This window comes from Phascolarctos cinereus, unplaced genomic scaffold, assembly GCF_003287225.1.
Source record: "Phascolarctos cinereus isolate Bilbo 61053 unplaced genomic scaffold, phaCin_HiC Scaffold_2;HRSCAF=192, whole genome shotgun sequence".
Taxonomy (NCBI): Eukaryota; Metazoa; Chordata; class Mammalia; order Diprotodontia; family Phascolarctidae; genus Phascolarctos; species Phascolarctos cinereus.
The window spans coordinates 130,099,279-130,118,653 of record NW_027555625.1 but is presented as its reverse complement, the minus strand read 5'-3'; the positions used below and the strand labels follow the sequence as shown (position 1 = coordinate 130,118,653).

At 44.6% G+C, this 19,375-nt stretch overlaps 1 protein-coding gene across 5 annotated transcripts in view; it reads right to left on the bottom strand.

Annotated features, from left to right (window-relative positions):
- The window catches only part of ADGRA2 (adhesion G protein-coupled receptor A2), a 62,238-nt gene extending 43,230 nt beyond the window's left edge, over positions 1–19,008 (bottom strand). For 2 of the 5 annotated variants that reach the window (XM_020985273.2, XM_020985275.2), the window contains exon 1: positions 18,756–19,008. In XM_020985273.2, the coding sequence (XP_020840932.1) occupies positions 18,756–19,003 (248 nt within the window). In that variant the 5' untranslated portion in view covers positions 19,004–19,008. Of the gene's footprint in view, positions 1–246; positions 363–1,967; positions 2,096–18,755 lie in introns of all 5 variants that reach the window. The other 3 variants (XM_020985276.2, XM_020985277.2, XM_020985278.2) reach the window with 3 other exon arrangements.
- Positions 19,009–19,375: the final 367 nt, after the last annotated feature.

The window sequence follows — 19,375 nt, the reverse complement described above, 5'->3', positions numbered from 1 at the left end:
TCATGAGATTCAAAGGCAGCCAGCACTTCGAGGAGTCTTCACTTCTCTCAGATCTTCCCTGCTGAATTCAGTTGGCTGATCTGGACAAAAAGGGAACATGTCTGTATCGCCATGCTGCAGTAGGGCAGCCAGAAATGGTCACAGGCTATGTCTACATGAGCCCACCGAGATGGTCTGCACAGAGACATAAGCTAAGTGACGCGAACATGGTCACATAAGGGAGTCAATGATACACTTAGGACTTGCCTCTAGGTCTTTAGTTTCCAGACCACAGCTTTTCCCATTATAAATGATGCCTCTCAGTCCTTCCCCAGCATGAGATTGTTAGTTAGTGCTCATGCTCTCCATGTCCATGTCCATTCCTGGAAGGAGAAAATAAATCACTCAAAAGTAGCTCCCCCACTATCTGCCAGTCATCCTGCTTGGGTTTCACCACTGGCAGATAATTGACTGGAGTCAACCAGCATCCTCTTTTAAGATGTAAATCCACCAGGGAAGGTAACCTCATTCACACTTCTATGTGAGGAGTTCATTTAGATCCTTTCATCCCCAGTTCCTATCTGACACCAGGACACGTGAGAATGGGAGTTCTGTTGTGCATGTGTTGAAGGGTGAAGAGGGAAAGAGCGGAATGTTTGAGTATTAGAGCACTACTCTTCATTCAGGGCTGAGTTGTTCTGCATGTCTTTGGTTAGGTTCAACCACTTATAATTTCATCTTCTTAGGGCTCCTTACTTCATCTCTGTATAGCAAATAAGGTATCGAGGTAGGCATAGTTCAATAAGGCATTGATACTAGGTTTGCAGAGCACATTACAAACATTATCTCATTTTATCCTCACAACAATCCTGGGAAGTAGTTCCCTATTTTAAAAATGAAGTAACTGAGGCAGACATCACTGAGTAACTGAGGCACATTTCTGAAAGAGCCCTAACAATAACCATCCCCTCCTCCAAATAAAGTCACCAACCCAGGCACTAGCAGAGAGCAGAAAGAAAAACCAAGAATTAAGTTAAGTGACTTGTCCAGGGTCATACAGCTAGTAAGTGTCAGAGGTAGAATTTGAACTCAGCTGTTCCTGATTACAAGTCCAGCACTCTAGCCACTGTACCAATTAGCTGAGAAGAGATGGTTGTGAAACACAAGCAGATTTGTTCTTTTTATACTTCTTTGCTATCCTCCTTCCCATTTCATTTACAAAATTTCTTGGGCTTGTCTAGACCTCATGCCAAGTGCCCCATAGACTTGTTTTTTCCTTAACTGTTCTTGCTGTTTTGTGTAATGACATTGTCTACAGACTTCTAGATTCCCCCTTTAGTGTTCTGCAGCTCAGATTCTACTCCAGAACTAGGACTACCCTGTCACCATTTCTCTCTGCTTAGCCAGAAGTTTATATAAATGCTACATAGGGGCAACAAGCTGAATAGAAAGAGTGTTTTGATTTAGATCGAGGATATACTACATCTGGAAAATTACGCAATACTTCCAATAATACCAAATTTCCCACTATTACAAAAGTTCATCTCTTTAACACCAATATTTATGTAACTTTTAAAAAAATACAAATAACCAGAAATAGTGGGACTGTCATGTAATGAGAATGGAAAGCAATAGGACAACTCTGGATGATGTCTTATTACTTTTGATTTGGAGTAGATTCAAACCCTAAGGTTCCTTCTTGTTCTAAATCTTTGGTTCTATCATTATCAAGAAGGTTTGAACATGGAGTATATCCTCCATGGAGGATTTATGGGAAAACAAAGACAACATACACTCAAGATGAAAAGGTATAAAGGGATTTTGATCTGTGTAGGCGTGGGAGGAACATGCTGATAAGATCATGAATCTTCTAGAACGTACCTGATTGGATTTTCACCTACTTGGCTCACCTCTCTATGTGCATGAGTACATATAATTATTGACCACCTAACTACAACCAGCCCCCTTTTTATATTTCCCATCAGTACCTGCACTTCCCTCTTCAAATGCAGGTTCAGGTGCTTCATTTCCCAAGCCATAAGAAGATCACACCTATTCTAAGGATATGGGTTCCAGGGTCAGTCTCTCTCTTCTACTCTCCTCCTAAGAGATTTGCCTAAGAGAGGAAGGTGAAAGGAGATGGTCATTAAGATGTTTGATTTAATATCTTCACTGAGGATGTCCTGTATCATAATGTCTCCTGGTGTGGTAGAGATGATCCTGGGTTCTCAAAGGCTATGTCAGCTGATTACCAGCTCCAGGGGGCTCTGCCAGGGTAGAAAGGCGTCAAATATAGGCCTGACAATATATGTCTACTAAATGACAGCCAGCCTACTTAAGTTAGGAGAAGCTTACCACCAAAGGGCTGATGTCCCTCTGATGAATATTTTTGACAACAACTCATGAAGACCATCTCTTAGGGGCAGCTAGGTGGTGCTATGGATAGAGCACAGGGCCTGGTGTCAAGAAAGACACCAGGTTTAAATCTGACCTCAGATACTTACTAGCTATGAGACCCTGGGCAAGTCACATAACTTCTGTTTGCCTCAATTTCTTCATCTGTAAAATGAGGATAATAATAGCACTGACCTTCCAGGGTTGTTATAAGGATATAATGAGATAATAATTGTAAAGTGCAGAGCACCTGCCACATAGTAAGTGCTATATAAATGTTTATTATTACTATTATTATTCTTATGCTCTATGTGAGTGGAAGGGGGACCTACCAGAGATGAAATAATGGGCACACCAAAGCGTAGGGCAAAGATTGCTGGTGAGCAGGGAGGCATACTTAGCACGAGAGCCCAGACACACTGACACCTTTCAAGCCAGAGACAGCATGATGCAGGGGAGAAGACATATTTGAACTGAGGAGGCCTGGGCTCAAATTCCACCTAATCTGCTTACAACTTGGGTGACTCAGGGAAAATCACTTAATTTCTCCAAGTCCGTTTCCTGGTCTCTTGTTGTTGTTATTCAATTGTTTCAGTCTTGTCCAACTCATTATGACCCCATTTGGGTTTTTCTTGGCAAAGATACTGGAATGGTTTGCTATTTCCTTCTCTGGCTCATTTTATAGAGGAGAAAACTGAGGCAAGCAGGGTTAAGTGACTTGCCCAGGGTCACAGAGCTAGTAAGTGTCTGAGGCTGGATTTGAACTCAGGAAGATCACCGAGCCACCTACGGGAGTAATAATGATTGCCCTCCTTTCTCACAGGGCTATGAGGAAAGTACTTTGCCAAACTTCAAGTGATCCAGAAATATGAATTATTATTTTATTGCATGGAATTAACTTTGAGACATGTAGTTCTTGCCTCCCCAACCAGACTGTAAAGCTCTCAGAGGGCCAGAATCTGAGTCATGTTGGCTTGTATTCCCCACAGCACCTAGTGCTATGTTACTGGACAAAGCGGCCGATCAGAGAATATGTATGGATTGAATCAATGGGTGTCTAGGCTGGATTGGGTTCCAGAAAGGAGGGAGAGAGGAGTGGGGCAGGTCAAGAAAAGGGAGGTTGGAAGACAAAGCCTGACTAACTCCTGCACTGCCTGTATTTCTCTCCAATCACAAAGGTGTTACCTCCCATCACTCTCCACCACTATCTCCATTAGTGGAAGGTTTGCTCTGACCTCTAGGAAAGAAGACCATCCCCTAGTGAGCTTCACAGTTTGGCAGCAACAGCGGCCCCATCCCAGGCATTAACTTGCAGCTGTTCTCCTCCACTGGGTGGATAAGCCAGGAAGCTAAAAATGGGGGTGGGGAGAGATACTGACCAGACTTCTCTTGAAAAGGGGCATGGTGAGTGAGTGAAGCCTTGGTGAGGGGAATCCCCTATCTGGGACAGAGATACCCCAGAATGAATGTATGGGAAAACTTTCTAAGGTCCTGACAACTTCTATCTGCCCCTAAATCTTTTTAATCATAATGATGATGATAATGATAAGTAGCATTTAAATAGTGCTTTGAAGTTTGAAAAGCACTTTACAAATATCATCTCATTTCATCCCCACAATAATCCTGGGAGATAGATGCTATTATGATCCCCATTTTACAGATGAGAAACTGAGGCAGCCAAAGGTTTCAGTGACTTTCCTAGAGCCACACAGCTAGGAACTATCTGTGGATGGATTTGAAATCTAGTCTTCCTGACTTCAGGTCTAGCTCTCTATCTACCCTGCCACCTCAGAGCCACCACCCCATATTCCTCTAATGCTTTATGAGTTACAGGACTTTTTAAAAAACATACATTCTCTCTTTTAAGCCTGACAATAATCCTGCAAGGGAAGTTAGATTGTGTAAATACTACCCTTGTCTTAGGAATGGAGACTAGACCTTGTGATTTCATTGGTATAGAGAACTCCCAGATGAGTAAACTACCTTTATCAATGCAGGTTGCCACCTTCTCTGCAATTTATATTCTTAGAGAGTTTTCTAGAACATTTGTGAAGTTAAATGACTTGCTTAGGGTCACACAGCCAGGATATGTCATAAATGTCTTGAACCCAGGACTTACTGGATCTGAGGCCCACTCTCTCTCTCTCCATTATACCTCTATTCTTCAGAGTACAGATAAGGAAACTGAAGCTCAGAGAAGAGAGATAATTTGCCTAAAATCACACAGCCAGTAAACTATGGAACCAGGAAAACAACCCTATGCTTCCACCTCTAAATCTAATATTCTTTGTTCTTTTTGTACAATCTCTACTTTCACTTTTCATTCTATAAGCAATTATTAAGCACCTTTTGTGTCCTCATTTCTTTTTTTCCTTTCTTTCTTTCTTTCTTTCTTTCTCTCTCTCTCTTTCTTTCTCTCTTTTTCTTTTTTTTTGCCTTCTTTCCCAGGGCAAAGGACTGTGCCTCAATTTCTCCATTTAGAAAGTATGTATATTTGAGGGGTGGGGCAGATGGGGAAGGTTGGGAAAAGAAAGGGAAAGAATTGATGACAAGGACCCAGAGCCATAACTAGGGTTGGGTGACTAGGACATTGCCCTGGGGTACCAAAATTTAAAGGGCACTGACAGTTTTTTCCCTGCTCCAGCAGGTAGAAACAATTGAACTTAGTGCCTTATTAATAAGAAAAACTAGTTAAAACAGGAAGATACCAGATGGTGCACTTTCTTCTCTATTGGCTGTACTCCAGGTGAGTTCAGCGGAGGCCCAGACTTACCCTGTTCCCTCCTTCAGTGCTGGTGTCTCCAGCTGTGGCCTTTCAGTATCCTTCATCTTCCCCCCTCCCTCCTAACTGAATCTGTCTTAAAAAGCTGGATTGAGGCAGCTCAGTGGTTCAGTGGCTAGAGCAGAAGATTTGGAGTCAGGAAGACCAGAGTTTGAATGTCATTTAATCTGACTTAGTTTCCTCATCAGTAAAACAGGAATAACAATAGCACTTAGCTCACAGAATTCTTGTAAAGATCAAATGAGTTAACATGTATAAAGCTTATTATTATTTTTACCATTTGTCCCAGGGGTCCTAATTGCTGGTTCCATTTCTGCCAGGACATTTCTCTTTCCTCTTTTAGGAAGTCTACTTCATATCTCTGCTTTCCCTCAGGGTCCTCATGCCCATTGACCCCCCTTAAGCCCTTGAGATCCCTGATCCCCTCGTTTTTTTCTATGCTACCTATAAGCAATAGAAGCGTCTTTTTTGAACTTTGGCAGTAACTGGTGTTTCAGGCTGAATTACTTGGACTTTGGGGTGATGGGAACTGTCTCAGTTACCTGTTTGTATTTCCTTGTTTATCCCACTAGTGGTGGGAGGTGAGACCTGAAGAAATCACAGTACTGACTGGCTGAGAGGGAGTGTGTGATGGAAGGAATAGACCAATCACCTCAGCCCAGGCAGCCCAGGTAGGCACATTCCAGTCTAGGCTTGGGCATGTTCTGAAGGGGAGGATACCATCATCCTTTAGGACCAAAGCTGAGTTGAAAGTGACACTATTCTCAGCCTGTGGGAAATGAGGATGGCCAGGCTACCTTCCTCAGGGCTATTGTTTAGTTGTTCAGTCATGTCCAATTCTATGTGACCCCATTATGGGGTTTTCTTGGCAAAGATACTGGAATGGTTTGCCATTTCCTTCTCAAGCTCTTTTCACATATGAGGAAACTGAGGCAAATGGGGTTAAGTGACTTACCCAGGGTCACATAGCTAGTAAGTATCCAACCTTGGATTTGAACTCAGGTCTTCCTGACTCCACTGAGCCACCTACCTGCCTCCTCAGGGGTAAGAAATTTTAATTCTAATATTTAAAGTACTTTAGGACCATTTAATCTAGACTACCTAGTAGATTTTTAAAATATATTTATATACTATATAAACTATATATAGTTTGATTCCATCTGTGGAAACAAAATCTCTAACAATGCAGATTACACCCTTCACACCCTTATGTGACTTAGCAGATGGTCTTGAGGTTGAGAAACGCCGCCTGCTGTCAACCTGGTAATGGGCCTCTTCAAATTTGGCTAAGCTGGCTAAGCTGGGACAACAGATATACACTCAATTACTGGGCTTCCAATTACTTTATTCTGATGCATGATTTCCAAATTTGTATATGTGCTTTCTCCTTACAAATAAAGACTAGAAAACATAGTCTGGTGGCACTGAGTGTGTGGAGAAGGAGGGAAATGGTGGCTAGGAATGGTTTCCTGGAGATGAGTGCAGCAGCACAGGAATGGGGTGGGTAACTAGGGTTCTGGTGCAGCTAACCACTAAACTCAAGGAACTAAGTAGTTTCATTGGCCAGCAAGGTCCAGGAGCCTCAGTGCTTTGATCAGGGGTTCAGGTATCAGGGAAGTTAGGAGTACAAGATGAAAGAGCCCCTATGGAGTTGAAGGTAATCATGGCACATTGGGGTGGTGGCGTCCTGGGAAGCCAACTTCTGGTCAGAGAGGACCAAGGCCCAGGGCTGGATGGATGCTGGCTTCCTCCACATTGCTTTCATCCTCTCCTATGAAACGGAGGCTTACTAGCACCTGGTCTCTGCAGAAGTAATCTATTCACCAGAAAGATCACTGTGCCCAGCTCAAAGCCAGAGGAGAAAGAGAAACATAAAGGATGTCTGAAAAAGGGCTGGATGGAGAGAGAGTTGGTAGATTGGATCATTCCGCATAGAGCTGGACATGAGTTGTGGCCTCAGTAAAGGACATGTGGTCCCAGCATGTGCTCAGACCCTTTTCTGTGGGAATCACTCCAGTCTACCTCCCTCCCTCCCCCATGCATTTAGAAATGTGGGCCTGCAACTATTTTTGTTGTTGTTGCTTAAAAAAGGTCTTACCACTCAAAAAGGTTGGGAACTGCTGGATGAGATGACTAGAAAGAACTCTTTCTGATTCAATTCCACAAGCATTTAGTTAGCCTTTAGCATATGCAGTGCTAGATACTGCGTCCACAAAGACATAAAATTATACCATCCCTCAAGGAACCTTAATACATCGTGTTCCAGGTTAACAAAACTAATGTAACAGACTGAATTCCTAATATTAGAGTCACTCCACTGCATTACACCATAAAGTGGGGTAGCGGTGAAAGACCCCCTTAAAATTCCACCAGCAAAGTAGCCTGGCTCGTGTGTTTAGCTAAACCCTATATTCCCATCTTGTATCTCAAGCCCACAGTATCTTTCAACTCCCTATCAAGACCTTTTCCTCAGCAACTCAGACATAGCATTGCAGAAAATTACCAGATTGAGAATAAAAAAGCCTGGGTTTAATTCTTGGTTCAGTTACTATCTGTGTGACCTACAGCAAACTACTTCTCTCAAGGCCAGTTTTCCCATTTAATAAGGGCTGAACACCTTGCTTTTTCCCCCTTTGTTGTATAACTCAGAAAAGTGACTCTAATAGTGAGAATTTCAGACAAGAATTTCAACCTTAGTGTCTTCATCTGACATTTTTTCAGTTCTTTAAAACTGGAAAATGGCTTTACAGATATTATTTCATTTGAGTCTTCCAACAACCCCAGGACAAATGGTCTAGTGGTATTGTTATCACTGTCTTGCAAATGACAAAACAGGCTCAGAGAGATTAGTGAGGTGCCCAGAGTCACACAGCTATTAAGTGCCAGAGGAAGGATTTGAATCCAGTTCTTCTTGACCTTAACTCCTGCACTCTACTTATACTAGATTGCCTCATCTGCAAAAAAGAGAAAATAATAGCTCAGATTTATATAGCACTTTCCTTGCAACCACCCTATAAAGTAAGTAATGCGAATATTATGGTACCCATTTACAGATGAAGGAGCTGGGATACAAAGAATGACTATGCACTATTTTCTCTCATCAGGTTGTGGTGCGAATAGAGCATGTTATACACCCTAAATCCTTATACGAATTTGATTATTATTACTTTATTACAGATGAAAGAATTGAGACCAAAAAAGTGACTTGCCCAGGGTCACACAGTGAGTGAACTCACTCACAGGATTGGAATCACGTGACACCTGTAAGGGGACATGTCCAAACGAGAGGGAGGAAGTAGTCAAGACACATTTCATCTTTTTTTTAGGGGGGAGGGGGTGAGTCAATTGAGGTTAAGTGACCTGCCCAGAGTCACATAGCTAGTGAGTGTTACGTGTCTGAGGTCACATCTGAAGTCAGGTCCTCCTGACTCCAGGGTCAATGCTCTATCCACTGCACCACCTAGCTGCCCCTCACACTTCATTTTCTTCCTAATTTTTTAGATGGGTGTGGCATCCCTTGCTGGACCTTGGGATCTAGTAATGGTGACCACATTTTCAGAACCAAAAAAAAAAAAAAGCTGACAATGAGTATTCTTTCAAGGAGCCTCTTAAAAGTACTTTCTGAAATCAGGACTGTCCTGGAAAACCTAGCCATATGGTCGCCACTATGAGAAAGGCCTCTCTGATCCATGGGCAGATTTGTACATCAGGCCCCATTTCCCAGCTGCCAGATTGCTAGCCTTTCCAATTCAGGCAAGAAAACCCTTCCTGGCCCTCACCATTACTCTGCTGATCCCCCTCCTCTCCCTCACCTGCCCCTGTCCATCTCCATGGCTCCTCTGACTCCCCCGCCCCTTCACTGGGGAAGGAGGGAGTCTGGAAGCCTCATCCCATGGTAGAAACTGAGGAAAGGAGCTAGGGGAAACAGCTGGTCCTGGCAAGTCAGTGGCCAGCAAGCGTCGGGGATTCTGCTAACATATTCCCCAACCCCCACCAAATCCTAAGAGTATGAGAATATTTTTGAATCTTGGGGGGGGGGGGCAAGAGGGAAGGAAGGGGAGGAGGAAGGAGGGAAGCGAAGGAAAGGAAGGGGGGCCATTGATCCACCCCTCGGTGTCAGAGCTGGAAATAGAACTGAGCAGCTAGTCTTGGAAAATGAAAATAAACAGCCCCTCTGTGCAGCCCATTCCAAGCTGTTGCTGGGATCCTTCCTCCTGTTCTTCTGTTCTGAGGCCCCCAGTGCCACTTCTATCCCTTCCCACATCTTCCTCTGGCCATTCCTCTCTTCCTTTCTTCCCTCTGTCACTTCTGGACAGCCCAAGTGAAATACAATTAAGATCCTTCCCTTTAGGGGGTAAGAGGATTCTGATCTCTGGCTATGTGACCTTAGGAAACTCAACTCCCTTCTTTGTGACTCCGCTGGCCTCAAGGAAAAGAATTTGTGGGCCCTTCTATGTTTCACAGAAGGAGTGGATATATAAATCTCAAGGTGGCTGCTTCCTTTCCCCTTACAAAGGGCAGGAGGAATCCTGAAGAGGTCCTCTCTACCTCTGACCCCCAGTGACATCCACAGGAAGTAAACTTAGAAATTCACCCCCCCCCCAAAATGTTGGTATCATGGCTTATGTTCTGGTTAGAATAACTGGGCATTACACATACCTTTAGGAGAAGCCCTTTCCCCATCTCTTTTCAGATCTTTCCCCAGTTATCTCTGATGAACTAAGGAGAAAGGAAGCAGAAAGGGAAAGCACTTGCTTAAGGTTCCACTCTGGGTGTGTCTACACAGAACCCTGAGAAACAGAGAAAGACCATGAGGTATAGCAGAGGGGAGTGGATGCACTGTCAGAAAAACTGGCTTTTCAGTCCTTCTTTGGTCACTGATTAGCTGGGTGACCTTGGGGAAGTTATGTAACTCATCTGAACTTAGGTATCCTCCTCTACAAAATAAAGTTACCGAACCCTTCCCCTACCTGCCTCAAAAGTCAGGGAATCAAAAGTTCATAAGAATTGTAAGGGGTTTTATTATTATTTGATGATTTATCCAGGCAGTCCTGTCCACATAGAGTTTACATTATAGACAGTCTAGACAATTTAAGCTAAATTAATCCTCTGTATATGTGTGTATGTGTGTGTGTGTGTGTGTGTGTGTGTATGTGTAGAATTTTCCCTTCCCTTTCCTTTATTCCTTCATTTCCCTTCTTCCATTTTTCCCCTCTCCTCTCCTCTCCTTTCCTGTCTTTGTAATTTCAATCATATAGGGAAGTTTAGCAGGGAATTTTCTCTACCAGTGAAGATTGGTACTTTTTTCTTGCCTGGGACACTGTGAGGTCCAGTGACTTGTCCAGGGTTACAGAGATAGAATGTGTCAGCAGCAGGACTTTCAATCTAGTATTCCCTGACTCCTAGTGTTGGAGCAGTGGAGAGACCTGGAATCAGGAAGACTTGAGTTCAAATCTTGTCTCAGATATTTACTAGCTGTGTGACTGGGCAAGTCACTTAACTTCTCACCCTCAGTTTCCCCATCTATAAAGTGGGGATAATAGTAGCACCTCTTTCACAGGATTGTTATGAGGATCAAATGAGATAAAACATGTAAAGTGCTTTGTAAACCTCAAAGCACTGTATAAATGCTAGCTATTATTATGATCATCTTTATAGATCATGTTAATTGGAGGAATTTTCTGATCTCCATTCTACTTCCTGTCAGTGAACCCAGGAATTGGCTCTCAGTCTCGTCTTTGCCTTGTGAATGTGGATACACAAAAGATTGCCTGTTCACAGGGGGCCCCCTCTATTCCGCTCATAAGGGGCACCCTAGGGGAAAAGGTTTTCCTAAACTCCCGAAGAATAAACTTAGCTCCTAAGGATAAAAACCTGAGGTGACTGCTCCTATCTTGGGCATTTAGGACCAGATAGGGAGGAGTTTAGATTCCCCCTGTCACCCCCTCACTGACCATTTTCTCTATGTATGGGGCTTTAGGGGCTGTGAAGGGAAGCTACATGATGGGACTGCTCAAATGTCTGGGAATAACTGCAGAGCCCTGGTTGCCTGTCACTCTCTCTCTCTCTCTCTCTCCTCTCTCCTCTCTCTCTCTCTCTCTCTCTCTCTCTCTCTTTCTCTCCCTCCCCTCTTTTTCCCCTCCCCCTCTCTCTCACAAAAGCTCTCTGTACACAGCCACTTCCTCTGGCTGCTGTCTCTGAGCCCAGACGTTATGAGAACCATATGGGAAAAAGAGGGTGGAAGGGAAGGGGGGTGGGGGAAGTAAGCACGTGGCCCCACCCCTCCAGCCTTCATCCTTCTAGACAGACAAGGCTGTGGAAAGTGGGATACTGGCATGCCCTTCCCCAAGCACAGGGGATCTGGGCCATCCCCACTGATACAGGGACCTGCTCCCAGGCATGAGGTTCAGAAGCAGGAGGGAGGTCTGTGGGCTGAGGGCCACTTCCCAAAGGCCAGAGGATTAGTGATGTGGTGAACTGGTATCGTTCCACAGCTTGCCCTGTACCACTCACAAATACTCTGCCTCCCCACCCCAAACCCCTTGGGTAAGGTGCAACAGCTCCCTATGCCCTGCATACAACTGATCCAGGTGCTACCCCAAGCACCAGCTGGTGAGTTGGATAAATACCCTCAAATGCTGATGCCCAGGAGGAATCAGGGTCTTCCTGTCCTAAGGAAATCCAGGGCAGGTCTCTTTGATCCAGAATGTCCCTTGTGCAGAAGAAAATTAATCTTGCCAAAAAGGAGAAATGGTGTTTCTTATGTACACACACACACACACACACACACACACACACACACACACGTATACAAATTACATGCACATATTATACATGTGGAATGTTCCTCAGTCAGAGGGACATTAAGTTCTGCCAATAAGGAGATATGGTTACTAATATGTATGTATATGAATAGCATCCATATATTATGTATAGAGAACGTTCTTTAGTCAGAGAGACATTAAGTCTTGCCAATAAGGAGATAAAGTTACTCGGGAGCATGTATGTGAATGGATGTACACATGAGAGAGACAAAATTGGAGTGGGGGTGCACAGTGCCTTCAATGATCCTAACAGGCTTTCCTCCCCCCACTTCTTTGCTATTGTAAAAATCCATCTCTTTAATACCAAAAGCTTCCTGGGGAGGATATATGCCTGCAAATAATGTAACTGCATACTCTCTGTACAACTGATATTAACACCAACCCAGAGGTCAAAGAGAAGATAAGAAAACAGCCTGTTACCCAGAAATAGTTTCTGATTGAGAAGGGGTACCCCAATAAAAAAAAACCATTACCAACAACAGGCATGATCAGAAAAGGAGGTTGACTGGTCATGGACTAGGACTTAGAAACAAAAGACAGACCAAGTAATATAGTCTCTGCTACCCTCTGAGATACTAATAAAGTACCATTGGCCTCTGGCGACCAGGAAGGGGTCTGCTAGCTCGTAGTAGTCACTTAATAAATGTTGAGTTGAGTGGATTGGGAGCTTCCTCTGTAGAGGATACAAGAGAAAACATTGACAAGAACTTCTCAGGATGAGAACATATGGTGGGAAGTACCCACACCCAGGAAATCATGAACCTCATAATAACTAAAGTCTTATTAAATTATAATTTCCCTAAGGACAGAGACTTTTATTTTACTTCTGCATGCGCAGCACCTAGCCCAATGCCTAGCACTTAGTAAATGCTTAAGAAATATTTGTTGCTTCCCTGTCACCCCTCAGTAGAAGTTGGGGTGCATAGGCACAGGATGTTATAGTTTTTTAATACATTGATCAGTTTCAATGCATTTTATTATATCCGTTTTTTAGAAAAATAAATTCTTTGTTATAAAGGATGGCCCTCTGGAAGGGGAGGGGGAGAGATATGTGGGTAAATCTAGGCAATGTCAAGACAAAAGACATCAATCAAAATAGATTTTAAAATGTTTGATGAACTTTTTTTTATCAGAGTTTTGTTCCCTGTTAACCCTCCCCCCCCCAAAATATTTACAGCATGCAAGTCATGGTGTTGAACTTTTTCAAGTCTAACAAAGTAAGCTGGTAGATCAAAGGTTTTAGAGCTAGGAGAGATCTTAGAAATCATATCGTTCAGTTTTAGTTCATTTTATGAAGAGCCCATTGAAATGACTTGCCTAAGGTCACACCTGAACACAGATCTACTGACATAAGGGATTTTTTCTACTATATCATGAGGCTTTTCCTTGGGAGAAAGACACAGGACATGAAATTAGGATACTGTTCCACTGGAGGGGACTGATTCTTCTTCTAACTGGAAAAACCCTAGAAGTAGATGTTTCTCATCTACCCCAACCTGGGCCTAATCACTTCTCTTCTAGGGTCACCTAATCCCTTCCCAAAAGAAGTTCCCCTGATGTGGAAAGGAGGCAATAAGAGACTATTCTTAGAACCAAAGTGTGACAACACCACTTGTATTTGCGGGGACCAAGGAAAGGAGAGAAGCAGGAGCTACTTGATATCTGTCTGATCATCTCTCCTATCATCAGTGTCTTTTCTGTTGCAGAGTTTAATAGTCATTCTCCCTGGGGAGAAGCCTAGAACTTTGTAACTTTGGATAAGAGTACCCTTACTCTGGAATTGGCCATGATATCATTGCGGATGGTGGCTCCTGGAATGTCATGGGGTCAAAAAGCTGGTGGGGTGTGGAAAGGAAAGAGCAGGGGGCAGATGAATCAGGAAGGAAACTCTGTGTTTTGCTATTCTGCAGTTACACAAATAAAAACTAATATGGAGGGGGGTTGGGGATAAAGTAAATGAGAAAGGGAGGAAGACAGGGGAAAGATGAACATAAAGAAAAGGCATAAACTGAAATGATGGAGCTAAGTAGTGGGAAGATGTGTCCCATTTCAGTAGAGAAACAAATAGGGCACTGTATACACAGAGCAGCCTTTCAACAAGGCTAGAATCCAGTATTAATTTGACTGTAAGCTTCTTCATGGGAAGGGACTTCATGCTCCTACTTCAATGTCCTAAACAATTAGCCCTACACTATAAGTGACTTTGACGAATAGAATAGAGACTAGCTGTCTACTCTGAGGGTCTGAGCCTGGAGAAGAGGAGACTCAGGGAGCACATATGACTATCTATAAATATGTGAAGGTCCCTCACAGGGAGCACCAGGACTGTCCTGATTCCTGTCCTCCCCCACCACCCTCCCAGCTGTCTCCCCTCCTGCCAAAATTACTTCCTATTTACTTCTCTGTGTTTTTGCTCTTCCACTTCTTTAAAAAAAAGAAATGCAAGTTCTCTGAGGCAGAGATGCTTTTGTTTTTCACCTTGGTAGTCCAGCTCCTGGGACATAGTAGGTATTTAATAGATGTTTGTTAAGAAATGAATGAATGATTGGTCCCAGAAGGCAGAGCTTGGTCTGGTGGATAGGAATTACAGAGAGGCAAGCTTCAGGGCTCAATAAAAAACAACTAACAATTAAAACTGTCCAGCAAGGGCACTTGTTAGTAGGTAGTGAGTGAGCTTTCTGTCACTAGAACTGTGTAAGCATAGATTGGATGACTATTATACTATGAGGGACGTTGCCATCTTCATTAAATTCAATGGATAGTACCAAGGAGGGGGGGAGCATACTTCCTGCTCTGAGTTTATAATCTATTGGGGTGTGGGGTGCACTGGGAGGAAGGCTGAACTAGAGGCCTATGGCCACTGCCAACTCTAGTATTTGATGATTCATCTCCTTGGTGTGTTAAAAAAAGCAATTTTCTTCAAGGTGGACTCATGAGTCCTATAAAAGTGGAAAAAATGTTAATTTCCTGATGTGATCAGGATCAACTTTGAAATATGCTAAAAATCTCAGAGGTACAAAGAACTAGAAACAAATTAGATGCCCATTAATAGAGAAACAGCTTTAAAAATTGTGGTATATGGTATATGAATACAATGGAAGTGCTGTACGGAGCAATGATCATGATGAATACAGAGAAACATGGAACCACCTACATGGACTGATGCAAAGTGAAGTAAGCAAAGCCAGGAAAATCACAGACGCAACTACAATGATGGAAATGGAAAGAACAAGACATTTAACAATGAATGCTGTGAAATGATGAAGACCAAATTTGGTCCCAAAGAAGAAATACAAGAAGACTCTCCCTTCCTTATTTGCAGATGTCAAGTATACCAGTATATCACATTGCATATAACAGCAGATTTTTTTTTGATGCATTCATTGATTTTGCTGAATCTTTTTTTTTTTCTGTTCTTTCTTTTAAAAAAAAATCTGTTGTAAGCGATGGCTCTCTGGAAAGGGGAGAGGGTGAGATCCAGAGGAAGGTTAGGAGATATTAAAACAAAAGATATAAATAAAAATGTTTTTAGAAAAAAGTGAAGTGAAGGCGGCAGAGAATACCATCTTCAGGCATTCAATCCAACATATATTTGTTAAGTGTCTACCATATGCAAGGCACTGTGCTAGGCATTGGGGATACAAAGACAAAATGGGAAACATCTCCTTCCTTCAGGCAAGTTACATTCTACTCAAGGGATACAAGATGTAAACATACAGTATATCCACAGTAACTGGAGGAGGGACAAAGCAAATAACAAGTGGGAGAATCAGGAAAGCATCCTTTGCAGGAGAGAGCACATAAGCTGAGCCTGGCCTGCTACATGTAGAGCACTGAATACAGTCCACAAAGCCATCTGGTAGGCAGGAAGAAAAGGTGAGACTTATGTTAAGGAAAAAAAAATCAACCCAAACTGATAGAGCACAGGGGTCCAGAAGTAGGATTTAGTGCATTAAAGGAATCTGATGGAAATTTTGTAAGAACCTTGAACTCAATACCCTTCTTTTGCCAGGCTGAAATGGCAGCTTTGTTAAATTTTAGGGAATAGGATAGCTTCAGTGAAAGAGGGGGCAGAATCTCAAATCAGGCATTTTCTTCCACATCAGGTTCAGAATGGTGTTGGAGCTTGAGGGAGCACTGAAATTAAGAGGCCAGACAGGGGACTGAACCCTGACCAGAATGTACTGGGGACTAACATTGGCTGAAGGTGAATCTGGGTCTTTTCTTAGAAACAGAAGTCTGCTCAGGGGATCTTAAATCTGAAGGTTCAATAGTTCTCTCTCTGTTTCTTCTGGGTTTGGGGAAAAGAAGTCAAGAACTATATTTCACCCGAGGAGGTGGGGATATTAGCCTATTCCAGGTTGAATGGGCAAAAAGCTTTCAAAGCTCATCAGAGGTGTGTATGGACACCTCTGCTGAAATAGCTAGTCCCTTCTCAGAGCAGCAGCAGCTGCTGCTGCTGCTGCTGCTGCACTTTCTCCTCCAACTGGAAGGTCCCTGAAACTCCAAGGGCTTTGGACCTATGAAGGGGGGAACCCCAAAACAAAAAACCAACCCCCCCAAACCTCCAACTAGTTGTCACACTTACCATGGCCAGGTTTGGGGTGCAGAAGGTGAGGTAAATTGCAGCCCTGTCATTCCATGAGTTTTTTCCCCTAGGGACCATCTCACCTCTCCACCATTCCCCTCAAAGTAGTGTCAGTGAGAATTAGCTATGGATGGAAAGTAGTAGAAGCCAAATCACTTTAGGATGTACAGTGGAATGGCTTTCCCATGTTATTCCTTTCCTCCACTTTCCCAAGGCTTGTGTCTGTTAGGAATCCTCAGCACAAATACACAGACAAGGACCCACAGATAAGAAGATATCAAATATATGTGTGACATGCTCACCACCACAGATAAAGACACAGATAGGAACATAACTCAAATGGACACGTATACAATAGGGGTACAAAAGAGGACTCAGAGGGATGTCAGTCCCTGCCTCTCTCCCCCAGGGAGTCAAATATACATACTCAAGGGTATTTTGGCTGAAAACTCACAGAGGGCAGGCATTTTTCTTCTCCAGAAATTAGCCTTAAACCTCAAATCTCTGGTACCCAGAATCACCAGTCCCTGTTAGCAGTGGGGCCACTGCTGTCTCCACTAGTTGCTGCCAAATTGTTGAACTGCAAGGAAGTAGGGCAGAGCAAAACAGTCCCCTACACACACACACACACACACACACACACACACACACACACACACACACACAGTGTCATAGGCTGACCACTTGTGTCCTGTCAGGAAGCAAACCATCCCTAAACTCACCCAATCAGAGAGAGATATTACTGCATTGTTCTAAATACAATCTGAGCCAGTTATAAGCCAACCCCCAACTCTGGGAAAGGGAAGGTGGGAAAGCGGGTGATTGTTGGGGGAGACAAGGGGAGGGAAAGGACTAAGGTGATTCTGTGACAGACCACAGGGATAGCTGGATCCACATTTTGTGGTTCTTGCTTAGGGACTTTCAGTGAATGATCTGCTTAGGAAATTGAGAGGACTGGTGTGTTCCTAAGTCTCTTTTTGATTTTCAGTGACCTCAGATCCTATGGATTCAATAGTTGGGAGTTAGGCCTGCAGTAATGAAGGGACCTTAAGACATCCTTTCTGTAAAACCATCAGCCAGACTTCTAAAGAGGAGACTAGGATTACACTGAATGAAGCAAAAGCTGCTAAAGAAATACTCAGGGTTTATCTATTATGCCCAGAGGACAGAAGGAAAGGGGGGAAGGATGTAGTTAAGGACTTTAATGTGTATCTGGATGGATGATATCTGGATGGATGTGTGTGTGTGTGTGTGTGTGTGTGTGTGTGTGTGCCCACAGTCATGCTCGAATATTTAGGTTCTGTGTAAGTCGATTTATTGCCTGTGGGAGGTAAGAGAAAATAGGAATAGCTCAAACACTTATTTGAACTAAGAACATTCAGATCTTTAAAGGACAAGATAATGCTTAAGGAGGTGGGTTTTTTCTTTCTTTCTTTTTTTTTTTGACACACTTTCCCCTTACCCTCATTTCTCTGAAACTAGGTAGAACCCTTCTACAGGATGAGTTGGCAGGCTGGGGGTAGAGGCTGGATTACCCAGGTATGGAATCCAAACCTCTGGTCAGTCCTGTCCAGAGCTCTACTGGTCAGGGCAGGGGGGAGATTCTCTAGGATGGGGGGGGGTAGTAGGGAACCATCAACCAAATCAGCCATCATCTCTCTCCCTCCATGCCCCCTCCGAAGTCCAAAGCTACCATGCTAGTACAGAGGGAGAGGAGATGGGGGGATGTCCTAACTTTATCTGATCTGGTGAGCAAGAGCTACCATATCTCTCCCATCCCAAGGCCTTCATTATGAAAGTTCCTGGACCCCTTCCCCAACACCTAGCGGCTGATAAACAGCACCTCTCTAACCACCGCCCCTCTAAGTCCAGTGGTCCCAGAGAACACTTTTCTCCTTCCCAATCTCTCACTCAGGCGCTGGAGCACCTCGGCAGCCTGCCTCTGGGGCACAATACAGAGAGGTGAATGGTATGCCGTCTTCTCAGTCTACAATCCCTCCCGTCAGAACCGCGCGGGCATGGGACGGGACGGTATGGGATAGGATGAGATGAGATGAGATGAGATGAGATGAGATGAGATGAGATGAGATGAGATGAGATGAGATGAGATGAGATGAGATGAGATGGGACGGGACGGGACGGGAAGGGACGGCATGGGACGGGATGAGGCAGAGGCGACGGTACTTACAGGGTAACGGTGCCATTGGGCAGCAGGCCAGGCTCAGGCGGCTCCGGGAGATCCCCGCCACTGCACACCACTCTCCTTCGAGCTGGGTTGGGTGCGCCGCCGCTCAGTCCTTTGGGCCGCTCTCCCGCGCACTTGCAGCTGCGGATCGGCACCGGGCAGCCCCGGGCACCCCCCGACTCCAGGGCCAGCAGCAGCACCAGAAGCAGCGCCGCGGCCGCCCCTCGCATCCTGCGGCCCCCGGCGCCCATCAGCCCATCGTCCCTCGCGGGGACGGACAGCGCTGGCACCAGGGTACAACCAAGGGCGGGAGCGGACACCGACTTTGGAGGGTGGGCTTATCTGGGGCCGGGGGCGCCCATGGGCCGGGTGGGGAGCCCTAGGCGGAGGAGAACCCGGGGGTCCCCGCCGCCGCGCCCACGGGGCATGTCCGGCGAGCTCGGGGACCCTGCCGGCGCGCCCCGGAGAGGAGGACGCGGCTGTCAGAGGGGCTCCGGCTCGGGCTGGCCCCGCCGGAGAGGCCACTGCGCCCTACTCTCCCCGCCGGACTGATCCCCTCGGTGGCACTCGCCGGCTGCGCACTCCACTGGGATCTAGCGGATAGGGCTGGGCTCCTGCCGCCG